The sequence below is a fragment of the Notechis scutatus genome, chromosome 1 (assembly GCF_049901735.1).
Source record: "Notechis scutatus isolate UNSWTSFEM ecotype Mainland chromosome 1, rNotScu1.2, whole genome shotgun sequence".
NCBI lineage: Eukaryota > Metazoa > Chordata > Lepidosauria > Squamata > Elapidae > Notechis > Notechis scutatus.
In genome coordinates, this window is record NC_142009.1 from 225,394,383 (window position 1) to 225,421,242 (window position 26,860).

General features: G+C 41.0%; 1 protein-coding gene across 2 annotated transcripts in view; it reads right to left on the reverse strand.

Moving 5' to 3' along the window:
* Positions 1-26,860, reverse strand: part of ABCB6 (ATP binding cassette subfamily B member 6 (LAN blood group)) — a 36,916-nt gene that overhangs the window by 3,860 nt on the left and 6,196 nt on the right. For both annotated transcript variants that reach the window (XM_026665568.2, XM_087950421.1), the window contains exons 3-17: positions 26,526-26,663; positions 22,132-22,321; positions 15,652-15,744; positions 14,859-15,051; positions 14,569-14,690; positions 11,878-11,987; positions 11,499-11,564; positions 9,370-9,495; positions 6,831-6,907; positions 5,595-5,658; positions 4,933-5,018; positions 4,335-4,392; positions 4,028-4,132; positions 1,682-1,856; positions 306-418 (exon numbers count right to left, since the gene is read on the reverse strand). In XM_026665568.2, coding sequence (XP_026521353.2) covers positions 306-418; positions 1,682-1,856; positions 4,028-4,132; positions 4,335-4,392; positions 4,933-5,018; positions 5,595-5,658; positions 6,831-6,907; positions 9,370-9,495; positions 11,499-11,564; positions 11,878-11,987; positions 14,569-14,690; positions 14,859-15,051; positions 15,652-15,744; positions 22,132-22,321; positions 26,526-26,663 — 1,716 coding nt within the window. The remainder of the gene's footprint in view (positions 1-305; positions 419-1,681; positions 1,857-4,027; positions 4,133-4,334; positions 4,393-4,932; positions 5,019-5,594; positions 5,659-6,830; positions 6,908-9,369; positions 9,496-11,498; positions 11,565-11,877; positions 11,988-14,568; positions 14,691-14,858; positions 15,052-15,651; positions 15,745-22,131; positions 22,322-26,525; positions 26,664-26,860) is intronic.

Here is a 26,860-nt window from a genome sequence, read left to right on the forward strand (position 1 = left end):
TTCACTGGCATATTAATACCAATAAGGCAGCCATCTTGTTTTGGTGCCATGGTAAAGAGCTGAGAGATGCTCTTTGTAGTTCCATACTATTGCTATTGTGGGGAAAACTACTCAGGAGTTACAGGTTATAAATGGTCTGGGGAAGGGGAAAGAGAAACGTAGTTGTAAAGCATAACAGAATTCGTAATGTTATCCTCCTCCCAAATGCTTCCAGAATTCAGGCTTTTTTTTTTTTGTTTCTTTGTTCTCTCTAAGGAATGGGTGGGCCTTCTCTGGGATTTAAGATAATCCTTCTCCTCTGTTACCTCATCAAATAAGATGATGTCAGGGTTCTTCAGGATGGTTCGGGCAATAGCAACTCGCTGCTTTTCCCCACCACTCAGCTTCAGGCCTCGCTCACCAACCTGCGTCTCGTAACCTTTCAAGCATAAGCACAGAGGAAAGTAAAACTCTATGTAAAAAAAGAAAGCCACTGAGATACAAACTGCTGCTTTCTGCCATTCGGCCAGAGCATTTTAAATCTTTATGGCTATTTCTAGTATCGTTAGCATCATCCTAGATCTACCAGCAAAGAATATGTGGTGTCGCAGTAGACACTCTTAAAAAATCCAACATTTCCTAAGCAGGTCACTTAAAAATATGAAAAGGAAATAGGATGGTTTTGCAAACTAAGACATAGAGGCCAATCTCATTGTACGCATGTTGTGCACTGACAATAAACGTTTGATTTGATTTGATTTCTCTCACTAGTCAGGATCTCCTTCATCAATTGGTCTTACAGGACTGGTGAGATAGGGTGAGGCTGAACTGATTTGGCCCTTCGGTTTTGGTAAGTGTTGGTCAACTTTTCCCACCTGACTTCCCAGATACACCTGCCCACAATGTCCACATTCACAGAAAATGGGCTGGATGAGAACAATAGGAATTATTGTTCAACACACAGAGACCGGTTACTTGAAGGACCACCACCTCTCTCTCTTATTATCTGCTCAACTGGTTCAATCCAACAATCTATTGAACAAATGGCACCATTAAATGGGACCTGAAAGCATGCCTTCTCTAGTGCAGTGTCTGCCCTCTGGAATTAAGTTCCCTGGAGATCAGAGTGGCTCCCACCCTAATGGCGTTCTGGATAGTCTTAAAAGACCTGGTTATTCTCTCAAGCTTTTCTTTTTGAAGCTGAGGGTAGTCCAAGCACCCTATGGAATTTACACATTGGCTGGATTGGCCATCTCATTGCTTTTTAACTGGTTTGAATATTGTTGTTGGGTTTTATTTTGTGAGCTGCTCAAAGTTGATGGCACTGAGGTGCTGTCCAAGCTGAATAAATTAATAATAAAATAAGCTTGTTTAGTTTAGTTCAGATAAGAGCCAAGGAAGTGCCTTTATACCAAATCAGATTATCGGTCCGTACAGCTCATGAACAGCCCTGCTCCCTCACCACACAACATCTCAAAATGTAGATTGCTATTATTTGCACAGACCTACCGAGCTGTCAGTGGCTTCAGTTTGGAATCGTTCCCAATTGTGTCTGCTGAAATTAAGGACTAATTTGAGTCCTGTACTCAACCATCAAGCAGATATCCCAGTATAAGCAAATGAGATCACACAAGAGCGCAGGGGATGGAATGTATGCTTTATGGTAAGGCAAAGCGGTAGATAAAGCAGAGGTGATCCTTACCATCAGGGAACGTGAGGATGCGATCGTGGATATTAGCAGTCATGGCAGCCTCCATAACCTCTTCGTTGGTAGCATCAATACGACCATATCGGATGTTGTTGCAAATGGTATCATTGAAGAGAACGGTGTCCTGGGGTACTACCCCAATATGGGAACGCACGGAGACTTGCTTTGCCTGTGGATGTGAGCAGGTGGAGGAGGATGTGAGAAGCTGTGCAATTCACCTAGGTTATGGCTTAGAATGTAGCTGCCATTTTCACACCCACACCATTCTGAGGGATAGCTAGCTTCAGGATAAAGACACTATGAATTATCAGGGATTCCCAGCCTGCACTGAGATGAGAACTCCGACTGGCACCAATTCAGAAAGCCCAGAATACAATACAGAAAGTTGGCATTTCAATGCAGCCTTGCCCAACCAGCTACTCTTTTTATGTGCTTAGAGTGAAGGTCCCATCTATCTAGAAGGTATCTGTTTGAAGTGAGCCTCACTTAAGATAAACTGAACATTCTCCGAATACTTCATGCCTTAATGTTCTCAGCTTGCAGAATGCATTGTATGACTATTGTCTTTGCTCAGCATCATAATAAGCAGGAGCTCAACGTTTTAGTCACTTTGATGAATACAAGGGGACACTGTGTTGTGAACATGCACCCTGTAGGAAGTTATGTATCTTTCAATCTGCTTAAACTCTTTGTCATCTATCTCTAGATGCCATTTTATCTCTACCTCCTTCAATTGCTTCCTAGGCATTGATTCCAGTAACCAGGATGGATCTGATAATTGAGATAGAGAAAATTAAGAGGATGGGTTTGAGGAACCAGAGTAGAATAAGAACAGACATCAAACAGCATTAACAAAAAAATGAAAGAAGCGGCTGTCCTTTGATATCCCCCCCACTCCCACCCCCACATAGATCTTCCAAAGACTATGGGGGCCATCTAAGAATCTCCCTCAATTTCCCTCCCGTAGTCCTTCCCCAGTGAGCTTGGGTGGCCACAGGAGAAGTGGAGGCCTGCTGAGCACAAACCTTTAATCCACCTTTAAGTGGAATCATATGTCTGTTGCAGTGGCAATAAACACGAACAAGCAATTAAGCAGCTGGGTTGTGTCATCAAGCCTTGAGGAGCTCAGAGAGGAGAAGCATAAGGGATATATAAGACATGCAAAGGGTGTATGCCAACTTGGCTCTATCCATGGCATCACACCATTCAGCAGGGGTATATGGCACCTCTGGACCTCAGGGTATTGTTGATAGACAACTCCTAGCTTCTTCTGTCACTGGATAGGGCCGTTTGGAGTTACACCTTTAGTTTTCTAGAGGGGCAGTTCTTCACGCATAAAGCCATTCATTTGCTAGATCATAAAAGCACGGGTAACCAAAATATCCCTCTAACTATTTTTACTTTGGCTTCACATATACACAATGCATGTGAGAGTTTAAACTATTTATATAACTTTCTTGCAAACAAATTCTGGCCAAAGAATGCTTTCTCATACCCCTGACTTTAAACTGCTCCTATGCTCTCCCCCTTTTGTGTGATCAAAAATTCCTCAGTACTGGTACTTAGGCTTGTTTTCCTCTGATAGAGTTGTATTTCTTTACATTTGTGCAGTCAGAGCAGATTCTTTTTTGCCCTCAAATCTATTTATCTTAACATTTTGCGGTATTTCCTAGCTGTTTAATTTCACATTTTGATATAATTTTTTTCAAAATATCCAATTGCTTTAATCATCTCAAAAATAATTTGGTGCCACTAAGAGTCCTGATCAGTTAAGCAAGTTTAAAAACACCAGTCTCAATAGAGATCCCAGGAGGACATATTCAAGGGTGGGATTCTACTGGTTCGGCCCGGTTCTATAGAACTGGTAGCTCCAAAGAGCAGCTGACACCAAACCGGTTCGTTCTGAAGATCTTCTTTCCTTCGGTTGGGCCCACCCGCCTGCCCGGGCTCTAGGCTGTCCTTTATTCCATGCAAAAGCAATCTCAGTTGCTTTGTGCGGCACAGCTGAGTGTCGTGCATCAGCAGGAGATGGTTATTGCTTGCAGAAGTTGTTTTACGAGTACTGCGCGCGCCTGCGCTCACCGAACCGGTTGTTATGGCGGTAGGATCCCACCCCTGGATATATTCTTCTCCTGACTGGTCCCAACTCAGTAATGCAAAGAAGCGCACACCAAGTATGGTATGTAAGGTGAGGCTGAAACTTGGCAATTTATCTAGACAATATTTTGGGGTACACTTCCCATCTTCTTCCAGCCTATTCCTGTTAAAATGAACCTTCTCCATGCCTTTATCCATGATGGATGATCCTTCTATTATCAATATTCCCAGTGGGTTTGTTACCTTAGAGATATCTTGCCCGTCTATTCTTATGCAGCCTCCCCACACGTCATAAAAGCGGAACAGCAGGCGGATAATGGTACTCTTTCCTGACCCAGAAGGCCCCACCTAGGGAGAGAAAGGGAGAGAAAGCAAAGTGTCCCTATGAATTAACCCTGTGGGAAGAAATAGAAAGTAGACAGACTTCAGATTCAACCTCTATTTTTGGCCCCTGATTTGGGACCTGTCACTATTCCTATCAGATGGGAGGCAAAAGAAAGCACTATTTGATTACAGAACATATACAGCAGAGCCATTTCTATCTCCTTACCAGTGCTAAAGTTTGTCCAGGCATTGCGGTAAAGGAGACATCATGTAAAATTTCCTTCCTGCGTGGAGAATAAGAAAAGAGAGTAGTCACCCATCTCTCACTGCTCTCCTGAAACTCCCCGGTGAGACCTCCCACACATGATGCCCCCCCCCCTCTGTTCCAGAAACAGAATTCCTCCACTTTGCTGGAGGAATAGTTTGAATAACAATGACCACGGTTGCTCCACAGAAGCAACCTAGGTTAAGAGGATTAAGGATACAGATAAAAGAAAGAAAGGTTTTTGAATTATTTTACTAATTCCCCAAACAACTTTCAGGAAAGGTCCCTATCTTTCTCACTGATCATAATTCAGAAAGGAGACACAAAACATGTTTATTTCTGAGCTTCTATCTTGCCCGGAGTTGGTAAGCTTTAATGAGATGGCATATGACCCATATTCATATTGTCACCATTACTATCCTTTCTCTTTCTTAAATTCACTGAGTACCTATTCTCCATGTGACCTGTCTACCATTGGAAAGATGTTGTTCAACCCTTCTTTTTCAGATTAACATGCAATTTTGTCACTATCAATACTACTATTTCCTTCTCTACTCACCCTTCTGTGTAGCCAAAATGGACATTTTCAAATTCCACACGCCCCGAGAGAAATCGAAGATCTCCAGCACCTGGTTCATCCTTCACCTACAAGTTAACACATCTGTGAACATTTTCTGTATTCAGATCCTGGCTGGCTAAGTTGACAGAGGCAGGAAGACTTGTCTCAGTGGCCAAGAAGTTGCTCTTGGAAGCCATTTATAGTACAGAAGTGCCATCCCTGAGGTAGAACACTTGTTTTTCAGGCACAACCTTAAGTTTGTAGCAGTTGCAATAATAAAAGCTAGATAGCAGATGGTAAGAAAGGCTTCTTTTGGAAGTTCTGGACAGTTGCCACCATAGTAGAAGTCTGATCTGGAACTTTACATTTGTATGTTCCAGGGATACATCTTGGAGAGGATACAGATTCTAAGGGTGGCATGCCTAAATGCCAGTATTACGATTAAAAATTACTAGTCTGAAAATAGAAAATGTTATCCTGGCTAACTCAAATATGGCTATTAAAAAAAAGTTACAATAGTGGCCAAGCTAGGATATATCCTGAAAATTAATTAGGTTCTCTTGTAGTTTATAATGTATGGGTTGTAATAAACAATGAAGGGAAAATAAGCTGATCCACTCTAATCTGATATGCTGATTCTCCAGAGGTATGATCTGCCTTACCTCCTGTTCCTCGCTGAAGAGCTCAAACATATTCTCCATGTCAATAAATGAGGACTGGATCATTCTGGAAGGGAAAAGCAGAAGCTCCATTGCACCAAAGGTATGAAGGTTTCAGAAAATAAAAGGGAGTGAAGCAGACAAGTACTTATATCCCAATACAGCAACCTTTTATACCTTAAGCATGAACACAAACCCCATCATTCCCAGATTTTTAACACATGTTCACATAGTAAGTTATCTCACACCTTTTTAAAAATCTCTTTGATAGCGGAAGTGTAAAGGAGAGGGCAAATTAAATAATTACAAATAAACATTTTTTTAAAAAATGAAATTGACCTATAATTCCTAGGGCTGAGTTTTATTTTTCAAATCTGAGCTCAACTTTCTAGGCATGTGAAACTTTAATGATAATTCCTTTCATTGCTAGACGTAGAATTCATGCAAAAGGAATTATTATAAGAAGGAAATATTTGTACTTGAATAGAACAAAATATACTATTTAATACTTTTCCATGACATGATTATTTTTCAATAACTAACTTTGTATTTTGTTAATTATCAAGGTTCTTCCCTATATTGATTAAGCGATTAGCCCACTACAAAAAAAGCTGAAGTACAAGGGAAACATTCATTTGTACTTATTTCAGTTGTGGTATAACTCAAGGCTTGCCTGCAATATAATGTATTCTGTTGAGTTTTCTTTCCTACAAGATTATAATCTGAAATTTTAAAATAAGTCTACATTTCAGTAATTAGTTTAATTCCTCTTTTACGTCAAGTATCATAGAAATGGATACGTTTCTATTTGCTGCCAGTCTCTGTATAAAACAAACGCTATTCACAAGAGTCATGATGGGCACAAAATAGATTGAATGCCAGGTGATCTGAAGTAGATTGAGCTAGGTGGCTATATGAGTTTGTCAACAAATAAACAAAAAGCCTGAATGCATTGTTCCTCAATTCTTATACCATTCATCTGAGGTACTCATCTAACCTGATCCCTGTTCTGTTTATTGCTGCTGTAGGTATTATTATTAGATTCAGATCAATAGTTCTTTTCTTGTTATAGGGAAATTGAAACCTGAGAAATGAGATATGATGCTCTACTTGGAGCAGGCTGTAAATCGATAACAGTATAAACCCAGTTTACTTCCCCAAGTTCATAAACTCACTTCTCTTTGTATCACCCCAAATGGTTAATAAATATACAAAACAGTTGCCTAGCAATGAAATTACCTGTAATATGTGCCAAACCAATTCAGTGGAGTATACAACTGAATAATGTATGTGCCAAAGAGAACATAATCGCCTACCTGGAAGAAATAGGAAGAATATATCCGTTTTTGCTATAACAATTGTCCCTCCCAAACAGTGCATCCAATAGGGAGTTTTCAAATTCAGATGAAGAATCCTGAAGATCAAGTGTCCAAGAGCCCTGTTACCTCTACTTCCCTTGCCTTTTGTTCAATGGAGGTGACTTATTTTTTACTTAAGTAGATTATAACTTTGAGATATTCAACATTTTTAAAAAAATCAAGGGGAAATGTCCTATTGATGTTCAGAGAATAGAAATAAAACATCAAATATTCTGTTGAAGCACAGTGATTGACCTGAGATGATACCATATGCAATATATAAATTTCTGCTGTGTTTGTTAAAAAACAACAACAATTAAGCCCCCCTTTGAACGTATAAGCCTTTTACAGAATGACTTCCATTTATCCAGCCTTGAGACTACATAGGCTGAGTTTTCTAGACCAAGTTAAAGTTCAACTTATATGACAATAAACAGTTATATCTAAGTTTTTCTGTCTTCTCCTTCTATCAATTAAATGGTAGATTTCTGTGTGTTCTAACATAGAGCTAATTTGAAGGACCAAGTTTCATATTTGGGGCAGTTTAAGGCATTGCCTTTCTACAGGTATATAGGATCAAACTACACCTCTCAATCTACTGTTGATAGATGTGAAAGAAAAAAGATAAAGCTAACATTTCCATTGCAGTGTGATGTCAAGAAAGGCAGGAAAGCAGGAAGGAATTTACCAGTTAAATCAACCTTAAGTTTCTGTTCTAAATCTTTTAGATTGCAGATGGAGGCTTATATGTCTCATATTAGGGAACTGTTTAGGCTAGCAACTTTTTTTCCTGACTTGCTTCCATGAAAAGATGTGAGGAAAAGAGGAAATGTGTGAATTTTTGTCTAGAGCTGTGATGTAAATTAACAACCTACAATCTAACACAAGTGGAAACCAGGTTGAAAATTATTCATGACTGGAAGTAAAGAGTTTTTAACTTTGTACATTACTCAGAGTCACCTATGTGAGATGGGTGGCTATATAATTAATTTAGAAAGAAAGAAAGAAAGAAAGAAAGAAAGAAAGAAAGAAAGAAAGAAAGAAAGAAAGAAAAAGAAAGAAAGAAAGGAAGGAAGGAAGGAAGGAAGGAAGGAAGGAAGGAAGGAAGGAAGGAAGGAAGAAAGAAAGAAAGAAAGAAAGAAAGAAAGAAAGAAAGAAAGAAAGAAAGAAAGAAAGAAAGAAAGAAAGAAAGAAAGAAAGAAAGAAAGAAAGAAAGAAAGAAAGAAAGAAAGAAAGAAAGAAAGATCTTGGCCTCTTGTAAGCAACTCCAACACAGCATGGTCAATGGTCAATCACAGAAGAAACACAAGTTCTTCATCACCTACTAATGTTTTTCAGAGAGGAAAGAGAGGTAAAATAATTCCTTCCTGGAACCCCAAATGATCTTTCAAACTAGGCTGATGATAAAACTGTTATACCTGCAGCATTCCTCGCAGCCAAAATTAATTGGAGCAGCGTGGTTCAATAACTCCCAGGTTTTTGTTTTGTTTTGATTAGCATTTAATCAAGCTTAGCTTGCCTGCAATTCATACTCGACACATTTCCCTCAATTTAGATCTGAAAGTGCCAGCCATGTTACATTCCGTACTTCTCCATGACCTCCTCTTGTTTTCAAAAGTGCCTCCTGTCCCTCAGTTTGCACTCCATGTGGGGAATGTTTTCACATCTGGAGTACAAACCCAAAACATCCTGGTTTCTTTCTTCTGATGTTTGTGGAAACCAGTTCCCATTTGGCAAGGCCCACCCCACCCTCCTGCTTAGATCTCTTAATTGGTGATAAATCTTTTCCAGCTTGGCCTCTTGTTTGCAAAAGCTTTTGTTCTCAGAGGTCCTATTCTCCAGTTGGTTTTGTTTTAATCTTCTTCTCTGCCCTTAGCTGCCTACTTTTCTCAGCATGACCAGAGACTTACCTTCAAATCTCACTGTCTTAAATTCAGAAAACACTACTTTATAGAATACTACAAAGACTTTTGTCCACACAACTAAATTTAAAGACATTCAGCAGTTACTTTCATATTTTTATGTGGCAAGTTCTTCCAGCTATTGAGTTACTAGAGCATTCCTGCTTTTCATGGGACTTTGCACCTTGTCCCAAGACTACCACTAAGTGTTAGGCAGAGAAACCTAGCGCTGCTGTATTTCCAGTATCAATTTCACGCATGTATTTCAAACAGGTCAACTGCCTTTTTCTTTACAAGCAGAAATATGTAGAAACTGCTCAGTGTTTAGCTACAGACATTTAAAAACTTAGTAAGTTTTGTGAAGACGCACAGCCATGGTCTGAAAACTTCTTAACTCATGGCAAATCATTCAGGAAGCCTGATGCAGTAAGGACAAGTTGTAGACTGGTTCTCGTTTCAGATTCTCAATACAGAGAGAGACCCAAAGCACTTCCAGTAATGCAGTCAGCGAGAACTTACATAGAGCTTCCTCTTAATCACGTAAGAAGCACATAGGAGGGATCCAGCCAGCAGCCCCACACCAATCACCAGATTCTGTGTCTGATTTAACAGGGCCAGAGAGGCATTCACTTTCCATTCTGCAACCTACCAAAAGAAAAGGAAGAAGAAAAAATCCTCCTTATTTCCATATTGGATCTCTCTTTGATGAGCTTCTATCCATTGCTTCTTGTCCTACCCTCAGGTCCTATGGAGAATAAATCAACCCCCTCTTCCATGTGACAGCCCTTCAAGTATTGGAAGACACCTGTCCCCCAAGTCTTCTCTTTGTTAGGCTAAACATACCTAGTTCCCTTAGCCATTCATCGTGAAATTTAGCTTCCAGACCCCTTATCAACTCTGTTGTCTTCTCTGCCTTCTTTCTAGGGCCTCAGCATCTTTTTTGCACCATGGGGACAAGAACTGGATGCAGGATTCCAAGGGTGGCCTCACTAGTGGAGTGTAGAGCAGTACTATCACTGTCTGTGACCTCGATGCTATCCCTCTGCTGATGTAGCTTAGGACTGGGTTTGCTTTTCTGGGAGCTGCAGCACATGGTTAGTTCATACTTAAGTGGTACTCCATCAGGACTAATTAGGATATTTTTTATATAAAACTATATAAAATATTTGACTTGTGATGAATTACCATGCCCTGGAAAGCTAAAACAGGACATGATGATTATTCTTGCTCTAAATAAAAAGAAAACTCTGCAGCCCACAGAAATTGTTCAACAGAATTTGCACTCTCTAGCCTCCACATCAGAGACCAATGAGGCATCTAGGAATGTACAAGTTATGTCTTCTACATCCTTCTACAAGACAATTTAGATCAGCCACCCAATGCTTTTCTAGAATTCCTTCCTCTGGATATGCTCATTCTCCTATATACAGGATAGGTTTCTGAGTCTATCCAAACTCTCCACAATAGAAAATTCTGCCATGGCCTTGCTTGATTAGGCCTACAGAGTTTGGGCAGCATCTGAGCAGTTATATAGATAGTCCTCCACTTACTACCATTTGTTTAGTGACTGTTCGAAGTTACAACGGCACTGAAAAAAGTGACCTATGATAGGGGTGGGATCCGACAGGGTTAACTACCGGTTCGGTGATTTACGATGTGCTTCCCTGCACACTGCGCGCATGTCAATCTTTGTCAGCTTGCTGCCTGGACAGCTGAGTAGCGCTGCATGCAAGGAAGCAGCGTTTGAAAAAGCACTTTTTTCCTGCTTTTTCAACCGCAGTTGTGCCTCACACGGCAGCTGAGGTTGAAAAAGCAGGAAATAAAGGTCAGAAAAGAGCCCAGGCGGGCGGGTGGGCCAAAACAGCAATAGACATAGAACCAGTTCTATGTCTGCTGCTCTTCAGAGCTACCGGTTCTACAGAGCCGGACAGAACCAGTAGAATCCCACCCCTGCTTATGATTGTTTTCCACACCTACGATCATTGAAGCATCCCCATAGTCACGTGATTAAAATTTGGATGCTTAGCAACTGGTTCATATTTATGATGGTTGTGGTGTCCCAGGGTCTTGTGATCATCTTTTGCTATCTTCTGACAAGCAAAGTCAATGGGGGAGCCAGATTCACTTAACCACTTACTGATGTAACAACTGCAGTGATTCACTTAACTGTGGCAAGGAAGGTCGTAAAATGGGGCAACGTTCACTTAACGACCACAACTGAGCCCCAAATTTCAGCTGTTAAGTTGAGGAGTACCTGCTATTTACTAGCAGGCAGAGAGAATAATCTTTAACAAACGTGCCAGTATTACAAAATTCCAGGAAATGTCTCCGGTTTGCCATGTCTTCACTCTCCCTTGTTATGATACTCTTACTGATTCCCTTCCTAGATGCTTATGTGCAATGCTTCCCACTTCCTTCCCCAAGAAAAATCTTTCCCTTCCACATTACTGTATGCATGTGCCCATACATGCAAACATAGGAGTATAGAGATGATAGAATGATAGACAGACAGACAGACAGACCTCTCTCCCTCCATTTTTGCTGGCACTGAAGGGAAACAGAAAAAGAAACTGACCCAAAACAACACAACCCCAACATTGCTTTATAACAGAAACAACTCCAAACATTGCATAAGGATCTTTCTATACCTGATATTTGATAATGGCACCATTGAAGCGTCTAGCCTCATAGTCCTCTGCATTGTAATACTTCACCTGCAACAAATGAAACCAGGGACAGGTCAGTACAGAAATGATGTTCCCTACTCTTAAGTCACCCAACTTTTATTCTAAGTTAACTCTTAACACACAAAGATATATTCATTAAACCTGGACGGGGTGCGGGGTGTTGAGCGTTAGATCAAAGAGGAAATTTCCTCCTCTAAGCAATAATGTGAAACTGAAGCAATTTCAAGCAATGCAGGGGGTGGGTGGGGGGTGGGTGGAAGGCAGCCAGAATGGTTTGCTGCCACTCCTTGCGCTTCCTATTCCCACCCACCAGCTTATGGTAAGTGGAGGTCCTAAGTACCGTCTCAAAGTTGAGAAGTGAGTCAACAGCTCGAGATCTGGCATCATTGTCACGAAGATTCATGTCACGGCGGTACTTTGTTCGCCATTCAGTCAGTATTATAGTCAGTGCTACGTGGAAAAAAAAAGAGGCTGACTATCACTATAGCAAATTCACACAGGCATTATTAGAAATAGGATTCGATTCTTTCATTCCGACTCATAAGCAAAACTATTCAAAAAGCAGCAAAGAGAAAAGCATTTTTGAAAATTAAAATTATTTCAGTGCGTGTACTACTTCTTTCAACCTGACAGAGACATCTGAGCAACCGGTAAGCAGTGATATCTCCGAGGTAGGGATGTACAAATTGTTTTGACCTTGAAATAGGCATCCCTTTGTCCTAAACTCTGTCTTGAATGCAAGAGAAAATGAGACATTTTGTTTCACTTTGTCCGAGTGTTCAAATATCCTACGTTTTTTTTACAATAAAGACAATCCTACAACTATGAAGTTTTAGAGTACATTAATTAATAAAACATGGCATGTTCCCCTTCTGCTGTCAATAGTATGAGATACTGAATGGAGAAGAAGGTGGGGCTGAGGACAAGTAAACAAGACAAGAAAAATATTGCTTTTTTCCTAAAAAAAAAAAAAAATAGATAAGAAAAAAATTGCTCCTTACTTGATACTAGATTGACTGTTTTATTTTTTTTAATGTGTTTCTCTGGGAAAGTCAATATTTCTGAATTATGATATTGTCCCTGGTTTTTTTTTCCTTTTGGGGCAGATTTCCAAAAATTATGTTATTTGCTTTGCAGATAGCCAAATGCAAAAGTATTCTGTGCATAGGCAAAAGATGCAGCCAAAAGTCTGTTTTTGATGTTGGTCCATTTTTTATGATCTATTCAGAAGCCAATGCATTGTAGCTACTGCTTGTCGCTGCACTCATGTTGTTTGTGCTGGCAAACTAAAGATTCCATTGTGTGAAATGGGGATTTAATTTGAACCAAGTTTTTTTTTTTTAAAAAAAAGATTTGCTGGTAAAAGGCAATGAATTATACTTGCACCTATCTTTGTGACTGTTGGATGAAATACAGAAAGTCACGGGCATCTTTCACTTCCATTCACATTTCTCATTATTTCCTATGTTTGCACAGTCACAAGGTTTTTTACTTTTGTCCTATATGAAGACAATCCATTAAAACAGTTTAAACAAGCATTCTGAATGGGACACATTTATTTTAAGACAAGAGCAAAACCATTCTCCTCCCCATTTCGTTTCCATTTCCCATTTAGGAATGAGTAGCTAAACAGGGCCTTCTACTCTGACTTGCGAAAGAGGATTTCATGCAAACTTACCAAATATCTAATTATTTATTCATTCATTGAATTTATATTGCCACCTATTGGCCCATGGCGACTCATGGCGACTCATGGAGGCTCACAGAATATAAAACCACATTTAAAACAATAAAAACTAACAAGAATAATCAAATAAATTAATATAGTACAATATAACAAAATCACCCTTCCCAACTACACCCCTCCCCCCGCCCCGGCAATAGCAGATCACACGAGCCATTTAATGGGCAATACATGCCATTAAAATATGCTGAATACATATAATTTACAGAGACACAATTAAATGGAAGATTGGACCAAGAGAAAATTTCTCATGCTTCTCTGAAAAGAGTAAGATCTGTTGGCGGTTGAAGGGCTAAATTTTGAAAAATCATTGGGATTGGGGGAGAGAAATACTGAACTCCATAGGAGGCAGGACAACAACATTATGACATTACTTATTCAAGGATATTAGGGCATTTCATGGAGATTAGGTTTTGTGGCGACTTTAGTTACTTTGTAGATTATATTTGATTTGGTTTTCTACCGAAAAATGACAAAAAACACCCAATCTTCCCTCCAGTTTTCAGCAGTTTTACTTGGTGACTGTAGGGGCTTTATGAACCACATGCCACTCATGGATTACCTACCCCTATTTTAATCACATCAGAACCAACAAGACAAATTAGTCATGCCTAATTTAAGTCCTACTGTGTTAAATTAGTCTCCAACAGACAAGAGTCTGAATCTATCTCAATGCGAAGTTAGCTTATTGTCTGAGATTTGCATAAGGTACTTTATGCCAGATCACAACAAAAAAGGATGTGTGTATGTCTGTCATACTACCTGTATAGCTTCCCTTCCTTTGCTTATGAGATCTGAGAGGAGTAGAAGAGATACAGAATTCTCTCCCTGGGCAGCTGAAGGTTAAAGAACTTCATCCTGGGTGTCATTTACCTTGCTAAAATGAGCCCCTGCTTGTTCAGCAACGTAAAAGCATATTCAGGGAGCAATTTGGATCAGTGTCTCAGCAGGAGCAGAGTTAAAATCCCTTTTAACTGTCCAGGTTGGGGACAGGATCAGGACTCCTTTTCTAAAACAGCCTCTCCTCCAAATATCTTGGCAACCTAACTCCAGAAGACCCAGCTATTCTGACCATTGGCCTTCATGGCTGGAAATTCTGGATTCTAATTTCATCAATCGGGGAAAAACAGCATAAAGTGGGGGGGGGGGAGGACTTCTATTAAACTATAATTCCTAATTCCCTTAGGTCAGTACCACAGGCTTAATTCTGAAGACAATGGAAACTTTTTTCTGCCCCCCCCTCCCCCCACACACAGAGACTGCTGCCCCTGGCATCAAAACACTCACTGAGGTAAAGGCTCATGCAGAGGAAGATGATGAGGCCGAACCAGCCGCTGAAGGTAATGGCGAAATACACAATAGCAATTATAATATCAGCCACCGTGGGTAAGATGCTGAATATGATGTAACTGTGGGATGAGAGGATGGGGAACTAAGATCATACAGTGTACAACGGGACACTTCCAAAACTCCTCCCCCCCCCCCCACTGGGGTGAGAAGGAGAAGAGCTGACTGCAGGAATCCCCAACAGCTGTTGAACACTGAGGGATTCCCACCAGTCAGACATGTCCGCATACCTGAGTAAGTTGTTGATGCTACTAGTGCCTCGGTCAACACTGCGTAACACCTCGCCTGTCTTGCGCTCCAGGTGCCAGCGAAGAGACAGGTTATGGAGATGCCGGAGGAGCTCTACCTGGACTTCGCGGCTGGTGAACTGTTGCACGCGGATCCACAGAAAAGTGCGCATGTTGCTAATGAAGCCGGTTGTTCCTACAGCCAAGCATATGTATTTTTCTTTCAATGCATGCGCTTTTTTTGTTTCAGCTGAAAACCTGACTGCACTCCCAATACTTTGAACAGGAAGAATTCTTCCCTAATCTGGGGCCTGTCAGAAATAGCAGATTTCAATTGCTCAGAATCCCAAAACCATTTGGCCAAGTCTTGCCTCAGTCTTGTAATTCTCCAGCCACCGTGATCCATTTATATTTCCCCACAAATTCTTTTAATGAGAACAATCAACCAATGGAACAGAAGTTGCCCTCGGAAGTTGTGGGAGCGCCATCACTTGAGTCTTTCAAGAAGAGATTGGACTGCCATTTGTCAGAAATGGTGTGGGATTTCCCGCTTGGAGCGGGGTTGGATTAGATGACCTACAAGGTCCCTTCCAACTCTGATTATCTGTTATCTGTTTATGTGTTATCTGTTTTAGCTACACAGGGGCTGAGCACGTAAGTGTTTAAAGCCTCCAACCGGGCAAGTTTATCAAGGTAATCAATGAAATGTCATACAGATGTTAAGGTAGAAGATAGGCATCCCATAGCAACTTTCAGCCAATCCTATGCACCTTATAACTTTCACACAATAACTTACCTGCTCCTCCTCCCTGAAGGAACTTCAGGAATGCGTAGATGCCAATGGTCTGAAGTACTATGTGCCAAGTCACTCTCTCTGTGAGGTCATCCACTAGAGGGTAGGAGGGCAACAGTTAATCCGAAAGCCACAATCCTTTAACCCAGGGGTAGGGAAAGTTGGCTCTTTTATCACTTATGGACTTCAACTCCCAGAATTTCTGAGTGAGCCATAAAAGGTTCCCCATCCCTGGCCTACTGGTTTTTCAGTTGTGGGGGAAATCAATTTTTGACTTGAATGGGACTCTTTAATATACAAATGTAGGACATATAAAGAATATAAAGAATGGGACATATAAAGAATATGTCCTACATTTGTATATTGAACAGTCCAAGTCAAAAACTGATTTCCCCCCCAACTGAAAAACCAGTAGGCCAGGGATGGGGAACAAAGCTTTTATGGATCACTCAGGAATTCTGGGAGTTGAAGTCCATAAGAGATAGAAGAGCCAAGTTTCCCTACTCCTGCTTTAACCCTATTTATTTGCCTGTCCACAGCTAATCCCATCCATATACCCTTTGGCCATTATTCATAGATCAATGCCCGATTGCTCCTAATTGCTTTCTTTTGCATGCATAAAGCCACAGTTAGAAAAACTGCCTGGGAATGAAAGGAGTAACAGTTCAACTGTAGGGTGCCAGGTTGCTAGTAGCCGTTTGTGACTCAGGACTTCTGCCCTGCCTTGAGCATGAGGTTCCTCACCAACACTCCTTGGAATCCCCAGCATTGCCATGAGCAGGAGGGGTGAGAGGTTAGGGAGGCAAGATCGGAGCAGAAAAAAGAAATTCTGTGTTGCATACGCAACTAATGCCAGTGTGTTTGGGTTTTTTTTTGGCTCCGCTTCTTCTATCCTCTCCTCCAGCAAATTCTAATCTCAAGCCAGGCAGAATCATAATGGGGCCAGCCTCAGGCAATAAATCTCAAAACTGAGATGCTATGCCATCCAGCTCATGTCATAGCTTGGCATGCTGGCCTGAGCGGTGCCAGAGTAGACTGCCATCACTAGATCAAGAAGAAGCTGGGTTAAAAACAGAAACACCCAGCAGTGCTTCTGAGAACCAGGGGGGAAAAAATAGCCCTACTAATGAATCTCTTCTGATAGGACAAATCTCTCTTGCGGAAAGAAAGGGTAACTACAATCCGGGCAGCTTAGGAGGTGTTTCTGTCAAGCTAGGATCTAAGAGAAGCCACCTAGATGCAGCTTGAGGTGGGGAAGAGACATTCATCATCAGTCATGGATGGTTAATAGGCAGGAAACAGCTTGATGAGTATCAAGTGGCCTCCTACTGGGAGCTCTTCACCTTCATCCCAGCATCATATCCCCAAATTGCTTTGAATTCAAAGCAGCCTCTTTTTTTCCACCCTCTTACCCATGTGTAAAGATCTTCAAAGAGGCCTTTCTTCCAGTGTTGGGATGGAAATAAATATATTATGTTCTGACAGGAAGAAAACAGTGGGAGGGGCCTTCTCTGTTTAAAGCTTTCCTTGAATGAAATATAACCAGCAGCATCCTTTTTTTGCTCTTTTGGTGCCCCTATCAAGACACTGCCCGTTTTAAACCTTTGAATCTCCGTCTGACTGCTGGGGAACGCTTGAGTAACTTTAGGTACGCTGCCTTGAGATTGCCCTGGGAGCAGGGAACGCTTGCCCCTCTTGGATTCATTTTCCACACCTGAACAGGCAGCCCAGAACTACAGTGTCATATTCTGGGTCAGGTCCTGCTCTCCCCGTGTGGATTTTCCTTTGGCAGTCAAGGGTGCGAGTTTTCTGAATGTCTCCTCAAGCTCATCCAGCCGGAGAGCCTCCAGTGGAATCTCCTTGCTGCCTTTGTTCCCCCTTTCAAGGAACCGCACAGCAACAAAGGTCCCACTCCCAACCCCCTGCTAGGCTGCTGGGAGGCACAAAGGCCCCTTGTTTGTTTGCCGCCAGCGGCACTTTGCTGGGTAATCCTAACTGGCAGGGTGGGTGACCCCATCTGGCAGTGCCCCCTCTTTTGCCTTTCAATCCTTCCACATGGTGGGAAGAGGGGATCAGGAAGAGACTTCTACACACACACACACACACACACACACCCCTTCCATTTTATTGTATTTTGCACATGCTAGGTGATGTTAAAACCACCGTTCCCAAACAAAGGTATAAAGTATACTATTTTATATGGAGAAAATGGCGGAGATGGGGGCCATTGACCTTGAAGGAATGTGTGACACTGATTTTTTTTAAAACTTAAGATGGTTGTTCCCCCCTTTTTCAGCATGAAGAACCAAGGCTGGCAAACAGTGAGTGACCCAAAGCTACAAAGTGAGGCAACACTTTTCAAGCCAGATTTCCTTGAGTAAATTTCAGATTCACATTTCAACTCTCTGTGTCTCTCCATTTCCTGCCCACCTCAGGATATGGCACAAAAGTACATGCCAAATTTCATCCTTAGAAATAGAGACGTTCGATAGGGAGAAAAGTTTGACAGGCCCACCATCCAGGCAGAGGCTTTAATTGTCCTACACTACATGTAACCCTCCTGTGTTTTCCCACCAAAATACTGAATGGGAAACTGGTAGTGCTCTAACTTCCTCATGACACCTCTCTCTCTCTCTCTCTCTCTCTCTCTCTCTCTCTCTCTCTCTCTCTCTCTCGACACATATAAATCCAGGGATATATTGCACAACACATTACATTAAAATAGTCATTAATAACAAAGCAGGAAAAACAATTAAATGGAGGACCACAGATTTACAGGACACCCACAAGGAAGCAAACTTTAAATGTAGAATTAAGCACTTGTTAGTGCCCAGAATGTAATCAATGTACAAAACATTGATAACTGTAGGAAAGTCCTCCCACCAGAAATCCAGAAGCTGACATCACTCCAGATCTTTAGGTATACAATGGAGCTTTCAGAAGGATCATTAATTAAGTCTATCACTGGTACATAAATTAATTTTGAGTCATTGAATGAGTCATGATTTAAATGTATTATAAATATATTTGTATAACTGGGATTACTATTTCTTTGAGGGATTTTATATTATACACCACCAGAAGTCCATAAAGTATATGTTGAGTCTAGCAGTATAAAAATGAAGAAATGAAATAATACTATGCATCCCACTGTAACTGCACCTGAATTATAGATTATTGAATTATAGATTAGTAATAGATTACTAATTATAAGACTGATGTAGAATTAATCTACGAACCAAACATTTTCCAAACACATTTCTCTGGCTTGTAAATTTTTAAGAACCGAGATCCTTAATTCTATTCCTGGAAACTGACAGGCAGCTGAATTCCCCAATCCATAATAGTAGTACAGGTGAGTCAAAAGAAACATATTAACTACATGGGAACTGGGTGTGTATGTGGAGGATGCTGGTGGCTACTAGCCCTGAGATTTGAAAGCACAAAAATTTCTACCAGAAACCTGTGGATCAACACACATGGGCTACCCATAGTCCTTGGTCATTCTATGTGTAGCCCATAATTATCCAGCTCATCTTCACCTGCCAGTTGAATAGAGTGCTCTTTTGCTGCACTAAAAATCTGTGACTCACATCCCACCCATTTGGGCAGGAAGGTCTTCAGGAAACTTTGAGAAGCACTGTTAATCCCCAACACCCTGCTGGTGGATACCGATGCAGTGTGCATCGCATCAGAATTGTGACATTCATTATGGATAAACACTGTCACTGGCAGTGTGTTTTATGTAATATTGTTCTACAACAGCTTTAGGTAGAACACCATAAGCAACAACAAGACTGTTAAGAAAACGGGACGAGGCTGAAGTGACCTGCTCAAGAGCACCATTCCCTTTTCCACCTTTCCTATTTGCACATTTGTATGACTGATAAAACAAGTGTACTGGCCCTGGGCAGTCTAATAACTTCATAACTAAGATGTGCCCATCATTTGCTGTTGGAAAAGGCAGGAGGCTGATTAAAATGGATTGCTAGCTTGACTCAGCAGGGATAACCACATTCGTGAGCCCATTGCTGGACAAGTATGAGCTTTAGGATACAGGTTGTCCTCGACTTACAACATTTAGTGACCATTTGGCGCCACTGGAAAAAAATGACTTTTGATTGTTTTTCACACTTACAACTGTTGCAGCATCCCCATGGTCCACATGATAAAAATTCAGGTGCTTGGCATCAACTCACTTTTACGACGGTTGCAGTGTCCCACAGTCATGAGATCACCTTCTGACAAGCAAAGTCAATGGGGAAGCCTGACTCACTTAACAACCGGATTACTAACGTTAACAGTTGCAATGATTAACTCACCTGTTGTAAAAACAGGGCAAACTTCACTTCACAACTGTCTTGCTTAGCAACAGAAATTTTAGGCTCAACTGAGGTCATAAGTCGAGGACTCCCTGTACCAGACAGCTGCATTCAGACAAAGCATGGGCACAGGATCTGGTTAAAATCTGCAGCGTGGAGCCTCTTGCAGGTGGGCCTGAGGAAGGCAGTGTCCCTGCCTTGAAGCTACTTAACATGTAGGACAGAGCCGTCCTGCTCCCAGATTCCTTCTCATCCAGCCATTTTGTATGCCGTTTACAGTTCCATGCCTCCCGCCTACAGGGATTCTTTTGTAAAGTCTAAAAGTCAGGGCTGAAAGACAGGTCTAGAGTCCATCCCCTCTATTCAAATACCTCTCAATAGCTGCCCTGAATTGGCACTCACAGTGCCCACCAGGGCATGGGAACCTGGCAAACGCCAACAGTATCTACTAACAAAGAGCTAGCATTCCTCTCAGAAATTCAACAGAGAGTTAGTCTAGAAGCATGCAGGATGGGAGGTCATAGTGGGGACTCAGGACTGAAGATCTGGTGTGAGAATAGGGAGAGATGGTCGGGAGAATGTAAAAAGCTACTGAATTCACATCGTCCCAGTCAAAAACATTACCTTGATCCCCAGCCCTATAAAATTGTGATCCCGTCACTACCCAAATTATGTGCTGTAATTTTGCAGATAAAAGATGCAATTTTCCACCCAGAGATCAAAATGTATATATGAGATGGAGAGGCTGGAGATAGAAGAAGGGCAGGGAAATGGGCAGAAAAAGTGGGGATGAGACAAGAGGGCGTAGGAAAGTACAAGGTGAAGCCACGGTTTTTAACCAAGGAAGGGCTTCCCTGAAGGGATGAGTCTTGATGAAGAACAAAGATAGAACACAGAAGAGGCTGATGAAAAAGAGAGGTGTTTTCCAGGTGACATAAAAAACGAAGTGGCAGAACTATCAAGAGTACATTTGCTGGTAGAAATGGTGTGCGCACACTGTATTTGTTTTTGAATATGTGTGATATTAAGAAATGAGTTCTGCAAAATGTCTCTCTCAACTGCTATTTCTCAACACAAAGGGTATTTTTTATCACATAAAGGAGCACTCGGATCTGATTTTTCCCTCTCAAATCTACAACTGCAAGCACTTTGTTATCCCAATCCATTGCATCACTTTTTGCAGATGTATCGAAGTGCCTCTAAGGGACAAGAGGAACATGTTCTGACACATATAAAGCTCTTTTTTCACCATCGATATTTGTCAAGCATTTTGTTGGCAGTCACTCAGGGGAGTGAAGTTGGTTAAGAGCCTCAGCAAACATTAGTTTGCAATCCGTGCTTAAAACAAGTGCTTGTTAAGGACTCACAACCTGCAGAGCTTCCAGATGGCTAGGGCTCACTGAAACAAATACCTGTAATTACCAAAAATGTAACAGCTAATACCAAGAAACGGAGCTGGGTTGGTTGTACTTGTCCTTTTCTATGAAAATATTCTGCATTCTGTAAGCAGCTGTGTAAGGGCACCCTCTGCTGGCTAATTTGGAGCACTAAGTAAAATAGAGGGCATTTCTTACACGGTCATCCTCCCTGCTGTACAGTACTTGCAAAACTCTCCCACAGAGAAACCAACCCACAAACTCGAAGAACAACAAGAACAACGTACCTTCACCCCCTATGGCACAATGCAGAAGTGAGCAACCTGAAACCTGTCCCTCTTTGATCCTGATCCTTTCCTGATTATATCACTGAATTTGAGTTTCTTATTATTTTGACATGGGAAACAGACCAAACTAGAAGGGTAAATTGAAAATAGGCTTAGCACAATTATTATAAAACGCAGTGAAGAAAACTCTATGTAACCTCTCGGGAAATTTTTTTTTTTCCAATTTGCTCATGTGTGTCACATAGCTCATCTCATTTATACCATCAACCCATTCCTTGTATCTCTTAAACCAGGATTTCTCAAACTCAGCAAGCTTAAAATGTGTGGACTTCAGCTCCCAGAATTCCCTGGTCAATGCCTAAAATTGCTGTGATTGAGAAACATTGGATTAAAGCTCCCCACACATCATTAAGTGCAATTCCTGCTTTACAAAAGATTTGACCAGCCCTGCCCTAGAGGCAGCACTATGCCTGCCTGCAAGTCACCCACTCTTCTTACCAATATGTTTATAGTAGATGGGCACAAAGACATTGATGGCACGCTCCATCCCCATAAGCATCAGACAGAATATCACCATGCCCTGAAGTGGGTAATTCTTCTTTGGCCACATGTATTGTATAAGGATGAGTATTTTCTGGCCCATATCCTTCCATGTGGAAGTGTTTTGCCTGGCATCTGGAAGCAGGGGCTAAAATAAGGAAGAGAAGAGAAATAAGTAAATGGGAAGGGAGGAGATTTGGGGCAGGTTTGCTGGAAATATTTCAGAAGGTTGGCACTTGTTCAATAAGACAGAGACAAGGTCAAGTAAGAAAAGAAAGGCACTTGAAAGGATAAGCCTCCCAGACTCACTTTAGATAGTAAGATGGGAGGCATATAAATATAAAAAATAAGGAAAACATAGACTTTTCTCATTAAAAGTCATAGAAAATAGCCTTTCCCATCCTGGTACGCTCTCCAGAATGCTGAGGTTGCACTCTCAAAATCCTAGGCCGCAACTTGGTCACCTGGAAAGGAATTCTGGGAGATGTGTCCTCAACTTACATAAGACTAGGAAAAGTAGAAATTAAGAATGACTTTTCACAATCCAGTGACCTTTCAGGTATCTTATTTCAGGGGAAGAAAGAATCCAACTAAGAAAACATAATTAGAAAAAGTCTAGAGGGGAAAAAGTTTTATCCAGAGCCATGTTCATAAACCTTGCTAACTAAGAAATTAACATACATATAAGCAGGAAATGAGTTACAGTGAGCCATGGATTCAGAGACTCCTGTGTTTGTTCCTTCTTCCTAGGCAGCCAAGGAGACCCACAAGCCACAATTCATTATCTGGCCCAGAATTGTGGTTGCAATAATCCCTACTTAGTTTGAATAGTTCAACTTTAAAATAAAGTAACTTATTTGAAACTAACCTTAGCTTAATCTTTAATAATTTGCTACAGTTGGGGGAGGGGCACGTGAGCTTAAAGTTTATGAAATCTTCTCTGTGTTATAAGGCAGTGGAAAAGTAGATAAAGGTTTATAGGCCAGGAGATGCAACGCTGCTTTTATGAGTCCAAGGGCTGCAGTAGGGAGGTATATAATGCAAATAAGCGGGATTAGCTTTTTCCTTGTTTCTGGAGACATTTTTTCTTGTAATTGGGTTATTTTAAAACTATGTTAAGGCCTATTATTACAAGGCTTACGCGACAGCTTTTCACATGGTTCCCTCTGGCCATGGACTGACTTTTCGTCCTTTGATGTCATATCCAAACATAGCTTTTGACTGTGTCTATTTCCAGATGTGACAGTATGGGGTGGAATCCTTCCTAATCCTGGGAAAGGTCGCCCAGTGGAAGTGGTCACTTTTATGCAGAAGGTCCCAAGCTAAATCTAGTATCTCCAGACAGAGTTAGAACTGAGTCTGATCTGAAATCCTGGTGAATTTGTTGCCAGTTAGTCTAACAGCAGGGGTGTCAAACTCACCTCCTCACGGCAGCGTCACCTGATATATATCGGGACTTTTTTCCCCTTCGCTAAACCGGGCATGGGCATGGCCAGCACATGACACATCCGGCTTGTGGGCCGGGAGTTTGACAGTCCTGGTCTACAGTATGTGAACTAGATGGTCTACTTTGGTGTAGCAGCTTTCTATGTTTCCACTGTACTGGGACTCTAATAATTTCTCTTTCTCAAGTCATTCTTCAAATGAAATATGGGAATATCTGATCCCTAATATACCAGATCAGCTGTATAGTCACATGTACATATATCCACATATTTGATAGTAAACACCCACACATCACCTGCTATATTTCTAAATATATAAACATTTAAGGATTAGTGTGAGTAATAGATTTGTTATGCCATTAAAGCCTCAAAGTATTTCAAAAGTTGCTATATTCATAATGATATACCACATTTATCTTCAATGTTTTGTTGCAACAAATGCAGTACACCTATCACACTGAGGTTTTTAAAGTGTACTTTTATACATTAGGAATCATAGAATCATAGAGCTGAACGCGGCCTTGGAGGTCCATCTCACTGCCCAAGGCAGGAGACCTTAGACTATATTAGATAGATGTTGTCCAATCTTTTCTTGAAAACCTCAAGCAACGTAGCACTACAACTCCCGAGGCAAGCTGTTCCACTGATAAATCGTTTTCATTCTCAGGAAATTCCTCCTTATTTCCATATTGGATCTCCCTTTGACGTGCTTCTATCCATTGCCCTCAGGTCCTATGGAGAATAAATCAACCCCCTCTTCCATGTGACAGCCCTTCAAGTATTGGAAGACACCTGTCAGATCTCCCCCAAGTCTTCTCTTTGTTAGGCTAAACATACCTAGTTCCCTTAGCCATTCATCATGAAATTTAGCTTCCAGACCCGTTATCAACTCTATTGTCTTCTCTGCCTTCTTTCTAGGGCCTCAGCATCTTTTCTGCACCATGGGGACAAGAACTGGATGCAGGATTCCAAGGGTGGCCTCACTAGTGGAGTGTAGAGCAGTACTATCATTGTCTGTGACCTCGATGCTATCCCTCTGCTGATGTAGCTTAGGACTGGGTTTGCTTTTCTGGGAGCTGCAGCACACGGTTAGTTCATACTTAAGTGGTAGTCCATCAGGACTAATTAGGATATTTTTATATAAAACTATATAAAATATTTGACCTGTGATGAATTACCATGCCCTGGAAAGCTAAAACAGGACATGATGATTATTCTTGCTCTAGATAACTATGAAGTAGCAATACAGCAATACTACTTGCAGGTTTCATAGAAACAATAACAGGGAACAGCAGTTGGTGGTTGAGCTGCTGCTGGATTTCAAGTCTCACAATCTCTAAGCACTGGCCTATATTATAATAAGGTCTAGGTCTAAAAGTCCTTATCTAATAATAATAATAATAACAACAATAACAACATAATAAAATATATTAGTGATACATTTTTAAATGTTCAGTTGACTGAGTTTCATGTTTAATTAATAAAAGAGATAATAATAATAATAAATAACAGCATTACACTCTTCAGAGAGAGTCTCATAATACCTTTCAATTTGTTCTACAAATATTATAAGGACGAAACTAGAACATGTATCTATTTTTAAAGCATGTTTTATCATATTATTATTATGTTAGCATATTAAAATATGCTTATTAACACTTGTTAATCTGTAACACATACTTTAAAATAGCGTGCATATGTGGAAGAGAGGAATGATCCATCTCCTTCCCAACCATATCTTAGCACCTTTAAACTATTTTTTCATAATCTAACACACTTGACTAGAAGTGAATTATGTGGGAGTAAATAGTTTCAAAATATCTGAGCACATCAAGGGATAGAGACCAAACCCCTATCTGGCTTCTTTCAAGGAGGCATTTATTGATATGAAACTTAGATATCACACTACTTCAAATTCTGTAGAAAAATAGCCATTTATTAGATAGACATATGTATTACAAACTTAGTACTCATATTTCCTACAAAGAGTCTTAAGCATCTGCAAGCATTATTTCAGCCTTTTCTCATTAAGCCTGGTTAGTTTCTGAATAGCATGTACAAAGAGCTGCTGGTAGATTAACTACCAGGATTAGCCTCATAGTATGTTCACGTTGTAACAACTGTACATTTTTCCTTTATTCTTCTTTCTCTTTAAAGTCTGGGCATCGTTGATAAAAAATGAGTACAATAATAGAGGCTCCTGTAGAGCTGAATGATCCTGAGAAATTCACCAGGAGCTGCTCCATCACTGGTTACCTGGTTTGGTATGCTCACAGTAAGGGATGAATTTATTTTTATTGTAACAAATCCTGAGTTAAAGTCCCTGAGCTTTCTACAGTGGTATAAGGCTGAAAAAAGCCACAACTTTTCATCAAGCTTTCTTTTGCTTTTCAGAGTTTTAGTCAGAAGTTCTCATTGCTTGAGTCAGTTTTAGCTGAAGGGGCCAGGGATTGAATTTCGGATTTTTGGCATATCAAGCAGCTGCCTATTTACTAGGTTGTGAGCATTTGGGTTCAAGTAAAAGATCTTAGTCCATAAAAAAATCATCTAATCCCAATCCTATCTCCAATCGAGATCAGCAACCTGGCAACCAGGAATGGGAATCCTCCAGATGCATTGAACTAAACTCTCATAAAACCCATCAACGTAGTGAAGAGTATGATGGGAACTGGCAAGATTTTCTATGACAAGTCCCTTGCCATCTTCTGAGTGATACCTCCCTCTCACCACCTATTGCTGGCAGATGGCGTGGGGTGGGGGAGAATAAAGGCAGTTAGCACATTGATAGCAGCTACTTTAAAGAGTTGCTAAAAGGAGCTACATTTGGGCCCCACTAGCTCTGAAGCACTTCAAATAAATTAAAAAAACACAGCAAGATTTATCTTGGATAGAGGAAAAGAAACTCACCTCGTTGATTTCCACATCACGCTCATCTTCATTGATTAAAAGCATGTATGGTTTTCGGGGCAGTCCTGGGGCCTTGATCCCCAAAACGAAGAGGGTGAAGGTGCTGATGTAACGCAGGAACCACAGGCTGAATTGGACCTGGGGGGGGGGGAGTGGATTCAGGTCAGTGGCACCCTTCAGCAAGAGCTCCCCTTGTTCCTGCCCACCCCTCCAATGGCTACAAACCAGCAGGCAGCGCTTCTTCTCCAACGCCCGATTCCACCGTCAAACGGAGGAGAAGCTGGCATTTCACTAGCTAAACATACACACTAAACGCGCTTGATCAAAGATTAGTC